General features: G+C 37.8%; 1 protein-coding gene across 1 annotated transcript; it reads left to right on the forward strand.

The window, feature by feature from the left end:
* Nucleotides 1-3,710: 3,710 nt before the first annotated feature.
* LOC114353810 (facilitated trehalose transporter Tret1-like) lies at nt 3,711-13,784 on the forward strand. Its single transcript, XM_028305930.1, has 8 exons — nt 3,711-3,937; nt 5,542-5,639; nt 7,031-7,165; nt 9,377-9,460; nt 9,666-9,944; nt 10,414-10,534; nt 11,279-11,413; nt 12,710-13,784. The coding sequence occupies exons 1-8, from the start codon at nt 3,892-3,894 to the stop codon at nt 13,297-13,299; spliced, it is 1,488 nt and encodes a 495-aa protein (XP_028161731.1). The 5' UTR covers nt 3,711-3,891; the 3' UTR covers nt 13,300-13,784.
* The last annotated feature ends 8,335 nt before the right edge of the window (nt 13,785-22,119 follow it).

The following is a 22,119-nucleotide window of genomic DNA, read 5'->3' on the forward strand; positions in this document are numbered from 1 at the left end:
CGGAACCAGCGATCCGGTATTGACGGTGGCGCCCCGCTGTCAATGTCACAGATAGGACAGTTCAGTATATTGGATCCATATCAACTTTTTGGCCACTTTAGGTGTCACTAACTATTTGACGCTGACTGTACCTTTATTAGATTTTTCCAACTTTTGTACTTAGGTAGTTATTTGACTCTATGTCGAAGTTTGTGATTTATAATTGTGCGTATTTAAAGTTTACCGAATTTTATATTATGTTGAAATGATTGTTACAATCACAATTAGCATTTAAGAAACCTCTTGTAAGAAGAAATAAAGTATAATGTTTGTATAAGTGAAGTTTCATTTATGTTTTTCATTATTATTAATACTAGTATTATATTATGAGTGGTAACAGAAAAAAAACTTAGCGCTCTGCAATTAAAAACCTATACTTAATTGCCAGTATAACGTCGTATTTTTCGAGACCCTTTGTTACAAACTTACACTGATCAATAGACTTGTGAGATTTTTTGCCTGATGTTATGAAGATTTACCTACACATAATCATAAAATAGAGCCACGTCAGTGGCGAGTTCACAGTTCACTTTGAACTGTTAACAGCTTGTATAGTCTACTAACAAATAAAGAAGTCCACGGTTTTGCAAGAATGGATTAGGGAACTCGAATCACGGATCTGGACCCATTAATCCTACATGTGGAGACCACCTTTACTAAAACTTGTTGACATCATAAAAAGTGTTTTATGGTTATTGACAACTTCAACTATTTTTTATCGAAACCTTTTGTCTTTTTTTAATGGGATTACCTACATAGTAAGAACTATTTAGCTAATTTAATAAGATAGCGTGGGGATTATGGTAAAACCACACTACCCACACTTCCCCGCGTTTGCCCCGTCCCGTATCAGAGCGTCGACGTGACGTCACGGCTGCCAGGTGCGCAGTTAACTCGACCGGGTTGTACCTATCATCATTTCAGCCATAGAGCGTCCACTGCTGAACATAGGTGTACGTTAATTTTATATAGGTACCCGATGTACGTAATTATATTAATATACGTTATATTCAGGTATATTATTGTTGTTGTCCACTTATAAGTAATGTCCACTTTATAAGTTAATTCCACAAAACGTACGTCAGAAGGTTGGAACAGTAAAACATGTGATTTCTTTAAAGGTGTAATTGCGACTAAAATAAAACTGGCGGGCTCAGCCGCCGACACATACAAGGAACAGTATAACTATTGTTTTCTATTGTTGATTGTATTGGGCAATGATGTGGGAACGCAGGACGCTACTTAATACGCTCTGTTCATTCATGGAGTTAATTTATTACTCTGATTATTACTCTGATTAATGTGTACCTACAATAGGCCTCTCCCAATGATTTCTATGTTGATCGATTGGTAGCGGCTTGCGTCCAGCCTTTATCATGTCGTCGGTCCAACTTGTAGGTGGACGTCCCACGCTGCGTTTTCCGGTACGCGGCATCCACTCCAGAGCCTTGCTGCCCCATCGGCCGTCTGTTCTGCGTACTATGTGCCCTACCCGCTTGCTAATCCGTCGGGCTAGTCAGCGACTTTAGTTCGTTTACGGATATCCTCATTTATATGGAGAGGGTATATTCAACTGGGTTGTAATTTGTAAATAATTATCACCACGTGTTATTGCTATATTTACGCGGCATAATTTTTTTTTTTTTTTTGAAAGATTATTAGTAATTTGTTATTACACAAATTACTAATACTCCCGTTAGCCCCTCGTACTAAGCTAAATATGCTTGTGTCACGAGTGAGCTCACCACAATAGTCGAGCGGCGGCGGGGACCGAACCCGCGTTCCCCGGATCACGAGTCGGCCAGTCCGACCCCTTCACCGTTCGGCTATCGTGGCTTAAATGTTGCTATAACTGATCCCTTATCAGAGGGCATGACACTCATGTAACACACCCATCCGGGATATCGCTGTTATACAGACGGCAGTAGATCAAGATAAACATTGTGACATCTTATGTAGTTGTTATTAAGTGCTATTTTGCAATAAAATGTAGTCTGATGTGCTGTAGCATATAAATAGCTCAAAAAATGATTTCAATGCTCACAGATTTGCGATAAGGATGACCTTGCTCTATGGTATCAGTAACCTCGTCATCAATTGAATCAGATGTCAATATACTAATATTGACCTACCATTGATACTGGTAATTGATAAACGTAAATACGGTGGTTAGATTTGTTAAATAAACCATAATCTCAATCTTTGAAGAAAAAACTGGCCAACGAGAGCGTTCGTGCTTGCACTTCTACACAGGGCCACAGGACTACTTGTACTATTACAGGACCCTTTCTATATTATCCTTTGATATGAATGAAGTATGTATAGGTATCAACCATTAAGTACTTGCTCATCAGACAGTCTTGTAATAATTATTTGTATTGCCGTAGCAATGGGCCATTACCTCTATAATAATTTAGATGAAGCCGAAAGAAAGCTAAACAGTTTTTAATCATAGGTTAATAAATAATACTTTTAATTGAATTCAATCAGTATGATTGCGTTAACTGCGATATTTTTTTAGTCGTTTGTTTTCCTCAATACTGCTAAAGTAGGTACACTAGGTGCCAGCCAATGGCGTGTATTTTGTTATATTTCCAACTACATATAACAAAATTTCTTTAAGCCTAGGCGCAGACTATTCGTCCATTTCGTCGGCCGATAGTTTAGTCGGGCAGTTGATCAGTATGGGCATGTATGGAAGTGCGCACATTACACCGATTTGATTTGGCCGATTCTTCATACAAATTAAAATCGGGCCCAATTATCGGCCAACTAAAAATCGGTGGTCTGCGCCTAGTCTAATACGCACCTATTTACAAGAATGTTTGTTAGATAGAGTATCGCATCGCATTAGGCAATCGAAGCGTAATACGTCCACCCACAAGATGACCAGACGACCTCTGCTGGCTGCTACAAACCGGCCAATCTGGAAATCATTGAGAGAAGCTTATGTTCAGCAGTGGATATCCTGTGGCTGAAATGATGATGATGATGTACCTTACGCTGCTGGAACTGGCTCACAGCTTAGGAAGAAGACAAGAAATGCGCAGCAAGTTGTTCATAAACTGACTCTACCTGAAAAATTCACAACTGCTTTCAAAAAATCTCTGTAGTATTTGGTGGACTAACTCTACACAATTTATAGGAGTAACGCAATAAGTGAGGAAAATTTTTAAACATTTAAAACTGCTCAGAGGCTAACAGGTAATACTTATTCTTGTTTTACTAAACTAATATATTCAAGATCCACATCGTATGTGTAGGGCTGTGTTTGCTCAGGTGCAACCTTTTCGTATTCGATAATTGCTCAATTCAAAGTCAAAGTTTATTTGCAAAACTAATTAAATAGTACTTACTTACTTACAAATCGTCAAAATATATTTTATGAATAAAAAAAAAAACTAGTAAAAATAACCTTTTTACCCTATCAGTAGTAAATTATAAAAATAAGAGAAACACTCAAAAGTCATGGGCCGCGGCGACACGCCGTCTGCATGCTGTGTGGAGGTGTCCACGATCTTGCACCTCTAATGACCTGATAATTAATTAGTCAATTGCAACTGGCCGTTAACCGCCAATGCCATTAGCCGTCAAATTCAATTACGTCACAGAACGATAAGTAAACGATAACGACTTTAGAAACGCGTGCAGGCCACATGGGTTACATCTCCCGCCACTATAGCATCAACATCGGAGCGCGAATCATCAAAGGTTGAACACTATTATGTTAACTGTGGCTGAACACACATTTTGCGCGTCGAGTGATGTGTGAAAAACATAAAAAAATATTAGACAAACTGGTCTAATTGTGAAAAGTTTTAGTGTGTGTGTTTTTGTGTGGTAGCCGCCGAAATGTCGCAAGGGAACAGAAAGGCGCAATATTTGGTGACTTTTGCTGGTAAGTTATCAATTTTTGAACTCATTGAATATTTTTTGCGAGATTTGTTTAAAATGTTTTACTAATTTTGTAATATTCATAAACTTACAAGAGTACGGACCAAGAGTATATGGACAGAAGTTAATAAATAAAATAAAAAAATGCAATATTAGGTATCTACTCGTACGTTATGCGTATAGAAAATACACACGATTATATTTTTACTAACATTTTAAATATTAATCGAATTTTATTGACTTTATCCTTATTTATAGAGAAGTTAGAAACTTTTAGAATATTACATATAAATATCACGCTTACGCTGTAATTAAAACAATGCGCTGATATCTCGGATCATAGAAATATGGTTTACTATATTTCTATGATGATATGATGATGCAATAAACGATCGAGTAATTGATGTTATAAAATAATTGTAGTAGTACTTAATTGTTTAATTTAACCTAAGTTGTTAGACGTTTTATCCGACATAATCTAATTCTCAACTAAACAAAACTAGCACCTTGAATACATTTTTCTGTTAAACTGTATACTGTTATTCATTCATAGAAAGCAATCACCTAGAGTCCTAGATCTAAACAGTTGTATAGATTACTAGCTTTCCGCCCGTGGCTTCGCCTGCGTGGAATTTTGTCTGTCACAGAAAAACTATATCGCGCGCGTCCCTGTTTCAAAAAGCGGGATACAAACTATCCTATGTCCGTTCCCGAGACTCAAACTATCTCTATGCCAAATTTCATCAAAATCGGTTTAGTGGTTTAGGCGTGAAAAGGAGACAGATAGACAGACAGAGTTACTTTCGCATTTATAATATTAGTATAGATATTGTGTTAGAGTCGAGATCGAACCCGCGACCTCTGTCTTAGTAACCCACTTTACTTCAACCAACGCGTCAAATTCAGGGTAAACAATAAATTGTTATATCGAATGTGTTCTTTATGTGCTTTCCGCAATTTACATAAACAATAACAACTGTTTACATTGATGATCAACACCTAGACGGTTACGTGGAGGTACAGTCAACGCCAAATAGTTTGTGACACCCAAATTCAAATTCAAATTGTTTTATTGTGAAATCACAGGTAAATACATAAGTCAGGTCATAAAATTTTTGTAATAGATCAGCTGTGTTCCGCCGCATAGCCATACAAGGTCAAAGTAGCCAAGTTCGCAACCGTCTTTGTTAGAATTGGAATAAGATTTTGTTGTCAACTTTTTGGCCACTTTGGGTGTCACGAACTATGTGACGCTGACTGTACGTCTACAACACACTATTTCCTCGTTTTAGTTTAGAACATGAAAATAATAAAATCATAAACCGCAAATCAAAAGCTGTTTGTGTTACATTGCTGAATTATTGTTTATTTGTTTCAAAGTCGATTCGTGATTGCAAAAAGCATGTCTAGATTCGTCACACTTTTTGTTTTGTTAAAATTCTTTTTTTTTCAAACTGAATAATCACAATTAGAACCGTTCCTGAAAATAGCATGCTTTAAAAAGTTATACTTTGTTTTCAATGTAATTACAAAAGTGTGACGTTTGTATTTTGTGTAGTATCAATAACCCCTTGCTGACTGTACCTTGGTTAACGTATCAAATTGCAGTCTGCCTGGGGGCCGTGGCCACGGGCGTGTGTCTGTCATGGACAACGCCGGTGCTGCCCAAGCTGAGAGACCAGGAGACCAGTATGAACACCACCAAAGTAAGTTTAAGGACGAAGCCCACATTAACCCGGAAACGGATCGTAACCGTATCAACTCGAGGCGGTCAGTTTTTTGTATGAAACTCCGTGCTGCAACGCACACTTATCCACAAAACGTAACTAACGTAACGGTGTTCATGCCTTGCTGGGTTGATAAGTGTGCTATGACCTTTAAGCGAACATCAACAGATCATATTGCCTCCACTGCAATAATGTCGACCGATTAGTGTGTTCGGAACGGAGAACTATTCCGAGAGGTCCCGGGTTCGATTCCCGGCCGGGCAGAAATTGAAATGATGAATTTTAATTTCTGTGATGGGGCTGGGTGTTACAATGTATAATATTATTTACAAAAAAAAAAGTATTTAAGTATGTTTATATCCGTAGTCTAGTACCCATAGTACAAGCTTTGCTTAGTTTGGGACTAGAAGCGCAGTGTAAAATGTCCAAGGATATTAATTTATTTATTTAATAGCACGCCCCTTTAATTTACCAGAGGTAAATGGAGAATTTGGCCTACACTTCCCACTTGGCCCTAAGTCACATTTTAACGAAATTCACATGAAGAGTGGGGATGGATATTATTCTTCTCTGCTTAAACCAATTATACCAACGAAGTACTTTAACTTTTACTATATTTTGGTTAATATCTGTTGTAATTTAGCTTCCCCGAAAACGACTCTACGATTTCCTAATTTTGAAAGTCATTGTGTTTTGCAACATCAAATAACCCGATGAGTAAAGCGTAAAGGTTATCAATTATTCTTCTAAAATGAATATTTCGATAACGTCAAGTCTTCTAATATAACACATGTTCAATATTGTGATGGATTGTGTCGATATTAATTCTACCTTGATTTGTCAACACTATCTACAGATGGAACGAGGTTAAACCATTGGGTTATTAAGTGATGACTATTCATTAGACAATGACACAATAAAAAATAGCATTAAGCTATCCGTTCCAATTAAATAAGCACTAAATTTCAAACCATTGGTAATGGCTATTCATTAACAATTAAACAGTAAGAAAGTGGTTTAACTTTGCATTCTTCACTGCTTAATTGATATTAAATCTGATTAATGGCATTTTACTTTAGTCGGCCGTTTTTGGTGTAGTGGTTCAGAACGGACTACTATGCCGAGAGGTCCTGGGTTCGATTCCCGGCCGGGCAGAAATTGAAATGATGAATTTTAATTTCTGTGACGGGTCTGGGTGTGACTATGTATAATATTTATGTAATTAAAAAAAAAAGTATATAAGTAGTATATCCGTTAAGCTAGCACCCATAACACAAGCATTAAGTTGCTTACTTTGGGGCTAGCTGGCGCTGTGTGAAATTGTCCAAAGATTTATTATTATTATTATTTATTATTATTATTATTTTTAGGAGCAGATATCCTGGATAGCAGCTACAGGGTCGCCAGGCTTCATGACCGGCAGCCTGGTGTCCCGCTTCGTTTCCGACCGGTTTGGAAGGCGGGCCGCTATCCTGGGGAGTGCTTTGCCAGTTATCCTGGGAACAGTAAGTGCTCTTTCTATTATACCTCAGGTTTTGACATGGCTAGAATGGACGTATGGACACCAAATGATGAGTATCAGCATTTATTGTTTCAAGCAAATTAGGAGGTTCCCAGAGTATCTTCGAGTAGAACATGCGAGACTAATGTAGAGACTTATACAGAAAATGCATCGATGAATTTCAAATATCGTGAAGGTGATTGTCCACCATCTATTTAGGTAGGTATACTCGTATCATCCACGCCACACAACAGTGAATATAAAGTAATGGCTTTAGGCCCCAATTCCGGTAAAATGGCCTTTTTGTCACAAAACATCTTGGTCATAACTGCTCAATTCTTCGTGACATGCAAGTTATTTTTCATGCCTAATCTTTGGTCAGGATAACTGTCGTGATCAGACGATGTAGTAAGTAGCAAGGAATTCGTTATCACCATTAGTTAGTTAAGTTAATGTAGTGTTTATTGGTATTTGTGTGTTTTTGTCTTAAAGTTCTGTATTCTAGTTTGTCAGTTCACTTTTTATTCATTGAGTAGGTAATAACTAATATAAACACATTCTTCACGAGTCCCTAAGTACATTCTCATATGTAAGTGTTTTATCTTTTACCAATCAATTTCAATGGATGCTTCGATCTAGGCCTTGATTTGTAAGTACGTTTGATGATAGATGTGTTACAGTTCAGTGTGAATAATATCGTCAATTTGTTTCAAAATATTTCTTCCGTATACGTGACTCAATTGATTAACTGTTAGACATAATACTTGATAGCATTTTTATTAAAATTAATTTTACTTGGCGACGAAACTATACAGGCAAATGACATTAAGATAAAAGATTTGATTAAAGCAGTAGAACACCTTGATCTTTTCCACTTTTGGTACGCGTGGTAATAACATGATTATCTAGTAGAATATTGATGTCGCTTTGAAAGAATGTATCTGTTTTGGTTAATTATGCAATGCTGATATCATTATGCTATAGAGTTCAAGAATTTACGGATGGTTCAGTACGAATACCTTTTAATTCTTGTTCTCTATTAACCATCTAAATGTAATTTTCTTTGTTCTTGGGAAAGTCTAAGGAAAAGTTAAAAAGTCATTCAACTTTAAACTGTATGTTGTAATTTGACTTACTAATGTTATACCTTGAGAACAAGTTAATTAGCACAAGAGATAACAGGCTATAAACAATAAACATGATGATATCGATAAATATTGCTTAACGCTATGCAAAAATAAATTCATTTTCTAGGCAAATGACGTACAACCCGGTCGAGTTAACTGCACACCTGGCAGCCCTGACGTCAGGCCTGCTGGCTCACTCCGCGCGGTACATCCGATAATTACCTACAGCGAAGCGCCCCGCCTTATATCAGTCGAGTGTCACGCGCGCGCCCGTCAGGACGCTGGCGTGCGTTGTAGTACCTAATTCTATGATCGAAGTATTATTTAAAAATGGACATAAAGAGAAAGAAATATTATTGTGCGGCGTTCGGGTGTTTAAATTCGAAAAGAAATCTACCGGATTTATCTTTTTTTTCGCTTCCCAAAGATGCTGAAAGGTATGTTGGCCATGTAGGTAATCAATAATTCTTAGGATAGTATAGGAACATAATCTACCATGACTACTGCTCAGAATGCGTTCGTTCGTTTCAGCCAAAAATGACGTCCACTGCTGGACAAAGGCCTCTCCCAAGGTTTTCCATAATGAATGCGTACTTACCTACATACGTACCTCATTACAAATAAGTAGATTAATTATTTTTTACTAGACACTACTAGACAGCAACCCTAACAGCGTAAGAAGAGTTCAGAGGCACGCGATAGAAAGAGACAAAACTTGTGGGTGAATAAAATTGTAGGTACGTAGTGCTGTGCGAGCTGAATTCCACTGTATCGCGTCGTAGCAAGACTCGCATTTATTTAAATCGTCTTGCGGAGTAATCCTTCTGTACCTGTACTATTACTTATTCTGTGCTGACGTCACATCGACGCTCTAATACGGAATGGGGCAAACGCGGGGATGTGTGCGGGTGAGTGGGAGGGAGAGTCGCATTCCAGCGAGGTGCGCAGTTAGCTCGATTAGGTTGTATCAATACAAATATGTATTGGATTATCCAGTTTTGTGCTTCCCAAAAAAAATTGGCACCTCAGTATATTACGGTCATTAAAGTAAGCCATGATTAAATGTATGTCGTTTTATGTTATTTCAGATACTAGTGGTGGTCACCTCAAACGTATGGTTGCTGTATATTATTAGGTTTCTATGGGGCATAGGAGTTGGGATGTTTGTGACTGTAAGTGAATAATTTTTTCATCGTTATAAAGCTACGATACCACATGATGCTACTTCTAGAGCTCCCTGATTCCATTGCGTTTCCCGTATTGTAATTCAAAATAACTTAGAACTTATCCGCTTCTGGCGCTTTTTGCATTCCTGCCTTGCCTCTGTGTCTGCAATTAATTTATTCAATACTAAACTAATTGCTTAAAATTTTTCAGATATCAACTATTTACCTCGCCGAGATATCAGACAAGGAAATCCGAGGAGCTCTCTCTGTCAGCAGCCGATTCATGTTTAATTTCGGAAATTTCCTTGTCATGGCCGTGGGCCCCTTCGTCATGTACAATACCCTGAACTATATGCTGCTAGCGTTGCCTATCGCTTACTTCTTCGTCTGCTGGTTCATTCCAGAAACCCCGTACTATAGTTTGAAAGCGGGGAAAGTGGATCAAGCGAGGAAAACCCTGAAGATGCTCAGGAATTACACAGATGAGAAGGTTTGTGAATTGATTTTTGAAACTGTGATAGTGAAACAAGATTTTTTTAGTTAAGGACTCATTGATCAATGTTTTTTTTTTTTTTTTTTTTTTTTCCACAACGAGGAAGCTCTTGGCTTGTATCTCACCTGATGGTAAGTGATGATCAGGCCGAAGGTGTGGTAATAAATAATGCGTTTATATTGCGCTAAGTGTGCTATTTATAGTACACTAGAGATAAATTGTTGCCTGATGTTATGATCCCTAAAAATAGACAATCAAAAGAAAAAAATGATAAAACACACGTTAGACAACATCACGCACACCGAAATATGAGCGACCCACGGCGAAACTAACTGAAGTCCGTGTTTACACTATGTATCGATCAATTTCTCGCATAGTGTAACTGCGCCACAATGGTTTAATCGCATCCTAACCACACATACAATAATATGATGATGATGAAACATATTTGCTCTCTATTTTTCAGGAATTAGAAAATGAACTAACTTTAATGGGACAAGACGTCAAGAAAGAGACCCTACGCTCAGGGTCTCTGAAAGAACTGATCACCGGCAAGCAGTACCGCAAGGCGGTAGTGATATGTGCTGGTAAGGAACTGTAGTCAATTTTTCGTTTCAGACAAAATAAATGACGTTTACTGCTAGAAAAAGGCCTTCCCCAAGGATTTCCTGAATTACCGATCCTGTGCTTAATTTAGATCTTTTAATATCGATAATATTACCTAATTTTTTTTATATTCGTAAGATATATCCTGTGGTTAACAGCTGCCATATTCACCTGATATGACTAAAGGGGACTGACTGAATCGTGCCATCTTTAGGACAATTCCATTTTTCAAGGATTCAATACTGTTGCTTCTTAACCGAAATGGGAACTTTTTATTTTGAAAGCATGTACAACCTTGTATGTACAAGAGACGTATAGTGTTAACAAGCATTTCGGTTAGTTTCGTCTCGGTCAATTTCCCGTATCGGTATACGGGACTATTCCCACCACTCGCCTGCAACTCCTGTGTAGCCTATTAATTTCCCGTATAGTGAACATGCGCCAATACCTAAAGTGGTTTTTCGTTTTTTGTGGTCCTTCATTCCTTTTATTTCCTATGTGGGTATTTATTTATGAACATAACAATATCTTTATTTAACCCCATCTTTCAACCAAGTATCGTGTACGGCCCACACGAACATTTTTGGTTCTTCCATCTCTTTAGCAACTCCCAAATTGATGTAGTAAGCAAGGTCTCCGATAGATGGCATGGCATTCCATGTTGATGTTAATGGTGTATTATTTAAAAGGCATTGCGTATAATTATATCTTTTGTTTTATTTCAGGAATAAAAATAGCTCAGACGCTGTCGGGATCGATAGTCATCCAGCATTACCTAGGGCTTATAGTGAAAGACAGCAAGATACAAATGGAGTTGTCTACGGCCTTCATTATCTTTGGCGCCGTTAGATTTGTCTCTGGTAAGCGAATATTTATATAGCATTGTTAATTTAAGGATGAAGCACACTTATCAACCCGGAAACGGATCGTAACGGTATTAACTCGAGGCGGTCAGTATTGTTTGTATGAAAATCCGTAATGCAACGCACACATAATAATATCCGCTAACGCAAAACGCTACGCCTCGCGGCTAAAGGCGATACGGTGTTGATCCCTTTCCGAGTTGCTAAGTGTGCTATGACCTCTAAAGTCAAGCCATGTAGGGACCATCCACCACCACACCTACATTAAAAAGAAAAGTGTTAGGCTGAGTTACACTATCTTACTTTCACTTTGGAAAACGTATAAAATCTGTCAAACTCCATACAAAAAGAACCGGTCATTGTTATTGTTACGGTTAAGTTAAGGTGGTGCAATTCAGCCTTAATTTTCTATAGTGAAAGCGATGGTAAATAAGTACACTCGCAAATTGTGGTTATCAGTTGAACACATTTTTGCTACATAAATGTATGATTTATAATTACATGCATTTAGCAAAATTTTGTCAAAGCTAAACGAACAAAGAACCATGAAGTTATCCGACATGAATTCACTAAGGACCGATAACGACTGAAAATGCACAAAATGTTTGGGCCCGCTCATAAATTAACTTTTTGTCTTGACATATCAAGTAAAATATGTTTTAGCTTAGAAATGTAATATGGAACATTTAATTCCAAAAATGTGGTTAATGATAACGTCATTGTAAAGAGTAATACTCGTAAGTCAATGGCAAAGACTTTTATGTATGTCGCAGACGGTCATGAGTACGGACACTAAAGTGAAACGCAAGTGCGCCACCTAGCGGCGAATCGGCGCAACACCGCTTTGGCGCGCTTCGACAGAGTCGTAACGGTCACGGCGGGACGGATCGAACTCACTTTCGCTCCGGACGCTGACAAGAGAAGCCATCGTCACGGAACTGTCCCACGTTTCACCTAGTGCCTATTTTATCGCTCGACAAAGTCTAGATTGTAATACTAAGAACTAAGTGCTGGTTTTGAACTCTGTTTGACGATTATTAAAAGTGTTCGAACACAAGTCTCATTCTCATTGCACGATACCCTATTTTCGCCCACAATATCTGAGGTTCGAATCCCTGACGAGCCGACATGTATGTAATTAAACGCATAGTAACTTGAGGTTTACGTGACTATACCACTTGACCTCTGAGTTAAAATACTGAATATTTATAAAATACGTTACAAAACAATTTTAGTAACAGAGTCCGTTAATGGCCTAGGTAAATCAATAGTTTAATTAACGCCCTGTTTCAGCGGTCATGTCCTCACTGCTAGCGGACAGACTGGGGCGCCGGCCACTGCTCATCTACTCCTTCGTCGGGACAGCCCTGTCCCTCGGGCTCGCCGCGGCCTACTTCTGCTGCCTCGAGGTCCTTCGCCTCGACGAACAGAAGCTCGCCCCCTATGGAATCATCGCCTTCGTCGGAATCGTCCTCTCAGTCATTCTCTCCACTCTCGGCTTCAACTCCCTAATCTATCTACTCCCAGCCGAACTCTTCCCACTAAACGTCAAAACGGTCGCCATGACCTCACTGAACATTTTCGGCGGCCTCTCCAACTTCACAATCATCAAAGTGTACCAGCAATTTACGGACTGGATAGGGTTATTCGGGGTGTTCACCATTTTTGCCGCAGTCGCCCTGGCCGGTGGGCTGTTCTCGTTCTTAATTGTGCCCGAAACGAAAGGCAAAAGTTTGAGGGAAATATTGGTTTTGCTGCAAGGCACCGCTTACGATGAGACCGCTGAAAACTTGAATAAAGCGACCACGGAAGTTGATGTCAACGGATCCGGCGAAGCGACGGAGTTGCGGCCAGTTTCGCAGGACGCTCAGTCTAGTCAATGAATTTATTAAATTTATTTAAGCATTGTAAGTAGGAAATTGACGTGAAAGATATGTGATACGCAGATACAGTAATTTTTCTAGGCAGTTTATTGTGGTATTAAGTGTGTACTGCATACTGGTAGCTCAAGGTCAAGATAAGACTGGGCTTAGAACAATTTTATGTATATAGGTAATTAAATACCGTTAAGTTATTTATAAAATTGAGTTGAAGAAGTATCTAAAGAGAGTAGTAAAGTAAACCCACAGCGTTTAGCTTCATTTGCCTGTCGTCTGAACAAAATATTGTAGGTTCAAGAGGTAAGAACCGGAGCACAAAAATATCACCATTTAACTGAAATCTATGTAAACTAATTTGATCGAAAGGAAGATAACATAAAACAATTTATAATGATTTTGTTCTAAATTACTTAAATATAAAGTTTGGAATAGTCGGATGTTGTTAAAATGTTTGGATAATTTTTTGTAATGTTCATTTTATTATGGAAATGTGAAGCTCAATAACACTAATAAAATATTGTGTAAAACACGTACCTATGTATTTCATTTTATTACATTAGCTCTTTGCTTAAAGTAAAAACTTCCTCTTTTTAGTTATGAATACGAACTCGACAATCATTTTTGGCAGCATCCCATTTTAATTAATTATTTCAAACGTCAATGTAGTACATAATTAAGTTTGTTCAGCAAATTATAAGGCTGCGTATACATTCCTGATATTTCATCCCAACTAATATTATAAATGCGAAAGTAACTCTGTCTGTCTGTCTGTCTGTCTGTTACGCTTTCCCGCTTAAACTTCGCAACTGATTTTGATGAAATTTGGCATAGAGATAGTTTGAGTCCCGGGAAAGAACATAGGATAGTTTTTGTCCCGGTTTTTGAAACAGGGACGCGCGCGATAAAGTTTTTCTGTGACAGACAAAATTCCACGCGGGCGAAGCCGCGGGCGGAAAGCTAGTGAGGAATAAAACTGTCACTTTTCTCTTGAATTGGTCGTTACTAATTATTAAGCTGTTGATTCTACAAGAGTTGCAGTGTTGTGTTCGAGAGATGAAAATCTAATAGTTCCGGTTATTAAAAATGGCAATTGTAACAAACTGGTGGCAGACTTTATGCAATAAAATAATCATAACAAAATTAGTTCAGTTCAGGTGCGGTTTTGGTGTGTAAAACGTAATAAATAGACTGACATTTGAAGGGGTATGTGGACAAAGGTGTTATCTGGCAAAACTGAAGAATCGACTTTTTTGCATGAACATTGGTTTTAAGTGATGATAAAATCGACTAATGAGCTCAAAACACGCAAATTTTAAAAATACAGACCTTAACAAAAACATAAATTTCAGTATTCAAATGTGGTATGAGCAGATTAACATTTTCAAACACTCATAACTCATTTTGTTAGTTAAGACCTTTGTCCATTAAACCCTTCATTTCTTCCCGCTCTTCTGTCTGAGTTTCTGACAATCGTGCTCTATCACCAAGTTTTTCTAACAATGATAAACTAACTACAAGTTCTTACAAAGAAATTGAATTAGGTTTGACCTGTATTTGACTCACACTCCAATGTTCATGTCGCTAGGCCTTAGCAGGCTTTGTCGTTTATGAATGGCTTTTGAGAAAGCGCGTCGCACTGTTTGATCCCTTTGTGTCTAGATCTAGATAAAAGGACTGTGTAATTTCTTACTAGAGTAGAGACGTCGTTATACAGTAGATAGATACTTACTTTTATTTATTTTATACTAGCTTTTGCCTGCGGTTTCACCCGCGTGAAAATTTTGTCACAGACCGTCATAAATTAAAGCCTATATGTTATTCTGGGTTATAAACAATAATACTGTAAAGTTTAATCAAAATCCGTTCAGTAGTTTTTGCGTGAAAGAGTAACAAACATCCAGACATCCTGACCAAGACCTGAGCCAAGTTTGGTTAAGCAAAACTCGTTTCGAATACATATTAAAATCAACCAAAACCGACATCTCTATTTTTGAAAACCCTGATACCAGAGGGTCATGCTCCTGCGTGGGTTTTAACCAACATTTTCACAAATAAATTGATTTGATTTAATTTGACTACTGATGATAATAAAATCAGAGACTCAAACAGTCGTGTATCTAACGCCCGTATTCACAAACGATGCTTGCTTAGGGGCCATCCATAAAGTACGTCACACGAATTTCATGATTTTTTGACCCCCCCTCCGTCCTTGTCACAGGTGGTCACATTTCTGAGACCCCCCCCTCCCTAGTGTGACGTAACATGTTTTGCAATTTCACATCGAAAAATTATTAAATTAACAGCAGTTCCGAAATTAGTTTTATTTCCATTTAAATTAAGTATTTTTCTTTTTATGAAATCAACATTAGGTACATCAAATATTTGAAACAATTGAAATGTGATGTCACGAAACTTAGGACCCCTCCCACCCCTTGTCACACCATGTCACACTTTGTCAACCCCCTCCCCCCCTCTTTACGTGTGACGTACTTTATGGATGACCCCTTATGTGAAGCAGCAAATCGAACGCACAGCGTTGAATACAGCTCTATGATTGGTTCGTGTGTCACCCTGTGCGTCCACGCGCACTGTGAGGCCTCATAGTAATGTTTGTGAATACGGGCGTTCCTAAGCCTAGAAGACCATTTGCCTCTCGTAAATTAGAGAGGGTCGAGCTCCTGTAGTGGAGACTAAGTGACCGATGAGAAGACCAAACAGCGTATAAAATGACTAGCAATCCTGTGGCCAGTTCCCAACGTTAAGAGCGTTTACGCGAAGCGCGGCGTTTCAAGGGGCATCATTGGAAATGATTCGCGCGCGGCGTTTTTTCATAGTTTTCAAATGTTTATAGCAAAACAATAACAATGAATTAAATATCGTTTCAAAGTAAATATTTTAAAGAAGATGTTGTTTTATTATATTAAGCTATTTTTATGTTGAATAAAGGAAGAATATTGGTGAAAAAATCACTTTGATTTTTGGGTATTTCACGTTCTTTTAATTTGTGATTTCTTATTGTAAAATGCTTAAATCTAAAAAAAATTCTCAGATAACTATTTGCCCAAGGATCTATGCTATAGGATATACATGTTTGTTAAATCGTTTTCACAGTATTTTTATGAAAATTTCAGCTTGTAAACTGACGCTAAAGTGGAAATTTACAAAACCTGTGTGGACTTATCTTGATAGAATTCTTAAATACTAAACTAATCGCAATATTTTCTCAATTAACTATTTAGACGACGAAATTTCCTAACTATTTATGCCTATAACATATTTGTAGTATTACTGGTTAATGATTGTAACGAGTTGAAAAAGTACTGTTATTGCGCCAAACGGCGTAAACGCTCTTAATTGTTTTACTTCATCAATTCAAAATGTCCAACTTTGAGGCCATAACGCGGTGGCATCCGTCACGCGGGACGAACTAACAAGTGCGCGCTACACGCGGTCGTAACGGGCTCGTACGAGGATAACTCACTGCTCTAATTCAAGCCACGCGATCGCGAAATAATAATCTATTTGCCTCTAGTTTTTCTGTAGGCGAGGTGGCATAGGATCTGAAGTCAGTTCTTTTCTACAACGGGGAAAGTCTTGGCCTGAATTTAGGATCAGGACGAAGTTAGGAGCGAGCTTTTACCGAAATCCTCAATAACAGAGGAACTGGCAAACTTACCTCTAACTGCCAAAACCCAACAACGCTGTAACATTGTCGTTATAACGATAGGCTTTGGTAATATGGTGACTGGTGACCAACAAAATCGACAATTAATTTGGTCCTGATGGTCTTACTTACTGTACTGTATTGTTATGTTTCAATTTGATGCAGCTAACGTAATCTCCACTATTAAATTCTTCATAAGCTCTGTTTAAAATCGGGGATAGATAATGGGTGTGATAAATTGAAACAATGTTTTATTCAATATTTAGGCGTTCATTTGGAAAAATGCTGCCTATAATCCCTTTCGCTGCTTCGTAGAGAATAGCGTTTGTTGCAACCAAACTCTACGACAAAGGTACTCGTATACCTAACACGATGATGTGGGAAATTCGAATCTGTTGACAATCGCAGCCCAATCGACAGTAAATGGGTCAGGGTATAATGACCCATCGAGAGTCATCTGTCATAATAATATTTGAAGAGAACCCATAATTAGAAATTGAGTGAGCGTTCGCTTCTGACGTCGCGGCTTGAATTTGCCGTGGTCAAACAATATGGCTTTGTCTATTTATGGATTTAAAGATATCAATTTATAGACTACTAGCTTTCCGCCCGCGGCTTCGCCCGCGTGGAATTTTGTCTGTCACAGAAAAACTTTATCGCGCGCGTCCCTGTTTCAAAAACCGGGATAAAAACTATCCTATGTTCTTTCCCGGGACTCAAACTATCTCTATGCCAAATTTCATCAAAATCGGTTGCGAGGTTTAAGCGGGAAAGCGTAACAGACAGACAGACAGACAGACAGACAGACAGACAGACAGAGTTACTTTCGCATTTATAATATTAGTTGGGAAGTATGATTGAAAGCATGACACTACCTAGACTTCACAATTAGATAGATATACCTATATCTGGCAGAATACTTGTTTTCACCATCAATCCCTATTTTTTAAATGACCCCTATGAAAACAAAATTCCTGTTAAGTGTTGCCATTGGGGCCACTTAAAAATTAGGGATTACGGGCAGTAGTGACTGGTAACCAGCAACTTTATTTGTTAGGTAAGCGTTATAACATCAGATAAACCAACAAACCACTCTTTAAGCTTCCGTCTCTTCTTATTCATGTTTTATTTGGCCAAAAATGAAATTTGTTCAGTAGAATATTAGGATAAAAGGTCAAAGGTGCCTATGTATGTAAGTACGTTTTTAAAAACTTATTGATCAACAACGCATACTTATTTTCAAAACTATTGTTCAGAGATGTATTCTCTGATATTTGCGGTCTGACCAATGTTTGTGTGTGCAGGGTTCCCAACTTAGGGGTTTCCCTCAAATTTAGGGGGTAAATAAGTGAGATGGGATTTTTTAGTTTTAGGATTTTCGTGACTCTTTATATTTTTTATTTTTTGGTTTATTGATATAAATAAATATTATTATGCAAAAGTAAGTATAGAAACAATCCAGAGTAGCCAATAAAAATTTGTTCACCTAGCGACTCTTCGGACTGGGCGATATATTTTGTCTATTGAAATTATATTTCAACTACTCTGTAATGAATTATTCTGCATATCGTTAGTCAATTAATCTTTATTATTTTTATAACATTTTTAGGGGGTTCTAACATAGGAGGGATAAACTTTTTTAGAGATGGTAGCCCTGTGTGTGTGTAACCTAGCCGCAGGCGCCGTAAGAATTTCCGTCACGTATGATGCGCTTAGTGCAAGCACTTTTGTGGTTTTGGTGCATTTTCTCTCAGCCAGCTAGCGTTTGTTTTATTTACCTTTTACAGGAATTGGATTGTGTATGCCCATACTGAATGCAGTGCGGGTAGTAATGGAGAGTAAGTAAAGTTAGCAATAATAGAAAAGCAACGTTGCTAACTGACTGACGATTAAAAGAAAACAGTGAAACAAAAGAAAATTGTTTTCCCGGTTACTATGTTTGTTAGTAGGTAGTTATCTAAAATTGTTAAATAAAATAATGACTTTTTGTGATATTTTGATAAATATTACGTTCATGTATCAAAATGTGTTACTCAGCTGCCAAGGTGCCTAAGTATTCTATTCTTCCCTATCTATTTAATCACGTTACACGTATGGTTTTTCAACTTTCTAACTTTTCCATCTTTTGTTCGTTAATAAATTTTCAATTCCCGTAAATCCAGTGGGCGGAACGGTGTGCCATTCGGAAACTGGATTTAGCACGGTTTTATTTGAAAGCCCGTAAGATATAGCTCAGACGTAGTTTTTTTCTCACATCAATTTTCTTTTATGTGTGCCAGATAAACATGCGGGTTCCCACATCTTTATTTCATTTAAGTGCCGATATATTTTTTGTATGCGCGCAGTGAAACATTAAACGATGCAAAACTAAACCTTTTTTGGTAACAGGACGGCCATAAACCGATTCCGCATTGCAATCAATATGACATAGTGAGTGCATTCCCTCGGGATTGCTCGCAATATACAAAAGTAGGTACTTACTAGGTACTGTAAAAACAAAAAGAGGTGATAAATATGTCTTAATGCGCATAATGTACAGACAACAACTAGTTATTTTGTTGCAAAATCACCCCTATTTACAACACATATTAAGATGCCATAACCATAGTATTAAGCCTGGTACCACCACGTACCTGGTAAGACCACGGCTGGTCTGTTCCCTTTCCATGACCATTATGTTCAACAAATCCCTGCAATAATTGACTAACAAGCAATCTATACCTACGCGTGCAAAACTGCGTGAAGGCAATTCTCTGAAATATTAGTTGGTCATCGCGAGTGTTGAGTTTTTTTAGTTTTAATCGAGTAAAACAATAATTATGACGAATGACAAACGCAAATAGTGAGGTAATTGGATGTCCCGCACGCACGCAACATAAGTAGCTACGTCAAGTTTTGTATATTTAATTAATTCCTGTAGCTGTTTTTGGTTATGGGAATGGTGAATACTTATAGAACGGTTATTTAGTCATACCTTGGTACCCCATTGTAAGAGTTAACTACCAGATTGTAAGAGCAAATTAGCATTATTAGATCCACAACTGGATAAAGGCGTCCCGATTTCCGCAACCACAAGTATTGCGTTTCCCGCATCCAGGTGCTTCCCGCGACCTCCACCAGATGTACGGTCCACCGACTGGGAACAGTAGCCTTCTTACAGTAGGGATCTCCTCGTTCCTGATCCAATCACTTCGAGCTTAGCTCGCTCCTTCGCCCTTTGGATGACCTTGAACCTTCGAGGCTCATAGTAAATTGTAATGTAGGTAGACTTACCTACATTAGAATATATAGTTTATAATAGGCAGTGAAATCACAAGAAGAGGGAAGGTATCGACTGCTGAACAAAGCACACGTGCCACCCAGTGCTTCATGTTCCCAATCCCTCACTCGAGAGTCGTGACAAAGGCGTCTTTGTAACCATTGAGATGTACGATGTACAACTGTACATCTCTAAAACATTGGCCCTCAAACTATCGCCAATTTTCCTATAAATATCCATTTAGGATAGTCCACTGCTGGTCAAGTAGTTAAGTCAAGGATATAAATCCTATAAAACTATAAAGTTAGCATCTAGCGTTCACTCATTTTCAAAAAAGTTCTAGAAAAACCCAAAACCAATTTGAAAACTACCAAAATATAAAATATGGGGTTAGTTTGTACTAGAAGGAAGTCGGTGCTAAACTTCGAACTCCTATATTTTTGTGCAATTCACCCTATGCCTTTGATATCTGTCAATTGACATACTTTTTATGAGCTTTTAAATACTCAACTCTCCAATCCAATAGATCTTGTTGTATGGCTAAAGGGATAATGACGTCATCAGTTTGCGAACTCATTTGACTAATTTATCGATTTCATAGCTACTAAAAACTTTGATAATGTTGTCAATTACCTTAAAATAGAGTAAGAACTAGTTCCAGTTTGAGAAGCACTGTCACAGAGTGATTAACGACAGCTTCATGCCGCTCGCTGCACAATTTCGTTCCAAGTATTTACTTGAACCAACAATTATCTGGTGTTTGAACAGTCGCGGCGCCACGTGAATCTTTTGCCACTATCGTGCTTGTGTTCTTAAGTTGCCGGGAAGACTACTATCGTACTTGGTATGCTTTTATAACGCAGATTGGAGTTTACATCACGTCTTGTTACTGTTTGTCTGTTATTACGGTTTACTATTAGGTTTTTTATCTAATTTGGTAGGTACGCAGGCTAAGTAAGTTTTAATTTATGAGTCTTCTTACCTGGGCATGGGGCGCAACATCTTAATCGATTAGTTAAAGACCAGCAACCAGGAGAGCAGACGATTTGTAATTCTACCAGATCTTCTATCTTTTTGTGCCTTGTAAGTTTTTGTATGTTTCAGAGGTTTCAGCTACTTGAGTAAGTTTAATTTTGACAGCTTGGAACTGCAGTCAATTGCATGTTTCTTTGGATTTTCATGACAATTCCTACAAAGTGCCTACAGGACCTTTTGTTTTATGTATTACTTGTATTTCGGGCCAATCTCAAATCCTAACTTGAGAGCTGATTTATGTGTTATTTGCGTATTATTTCATCGCAATGTTTTCGTAGATAACACAGCGCTTCGGCGTTAGCGGCGTATTATGCAAACGCGCTGCTCGCGAAGATAAGCCGCCCTGGATTTTAGTGTAATTGTTTCCGCACTCGACTGCATTTCTCCGACGACTCAGCACTACGCGCACTACACTTGGCACTTGAATAACTTATCACAAATCTGATAGACAACTACAATTGTTTCAGTTTTACAAGATATTACAAGTTTTCTGATATTACAAGTGTTTCAGTTTTACGGAAATATTACGGTAAAATTTCGAAAAAGACTTATTCTTAAGCAATATATTATGTAGTTTAGATCATCGATTGAGTAACTACAAATTACAGCTTTTAGGGGATGTTCTACACATGCATGAAGATTAATAGTATTATAAATAAAAACAGATGTTTTTATAACAGAAATAAAATTGTCGTTTCCTAATTCATTTTAACATGCATTCATTTCCACAGTTAAAGCAGCAGCTTATAATAGATCACTAGGATGTAGGTATTCCGTCAGTCAATATTATGTTTAAATATTCGTTCCAAATAAGGTTTTGTTAAACGCAGGCAGCAGAGATAGATGGATTCTCTTTTAGCCTTAA

This window comes from Ostrinia furnacalis, unplaced genomic scaffold (assembly GCF_004193835.3).
Source record: "Ostrinia furnacalis isolate ACB-3 unplaced genomic scaffold, ASM419383v2 OfSCF1818, whole genome shotgun sequence".
NCBI lineage: Eukaryota > Metazoa > Arthropoda > Insecta > Lepidoptera > Crambidae > Ostrinia > Ostrinia furnacalis.

Excerpts from the sequence above, each read along its gene's own strand:
- LOC114353810 (XM_028305930.1), top strand. The coding sequence starts at position 3,892 with ATGTCGCAAGGGAACAGAAAGGCGCAATATTTGGTGACTTTTGCTG. Across the intron at positions 7,166-9,376 it reads TGCCAGTTATCCTGGGAACA|ATACTAGTGGTGGTCACCTC; the intron begins GTAAGTGCTCTT and ends ATGTTATTTCAG. Across the intron at positions 11,414-12,709 it reads CGCCGTTAGATTTGTCTCTG|CGGTCATGTCCTCACTGCTA; the intron begins GTAAGCGAATAT and ends GCCCTGTTTCAG.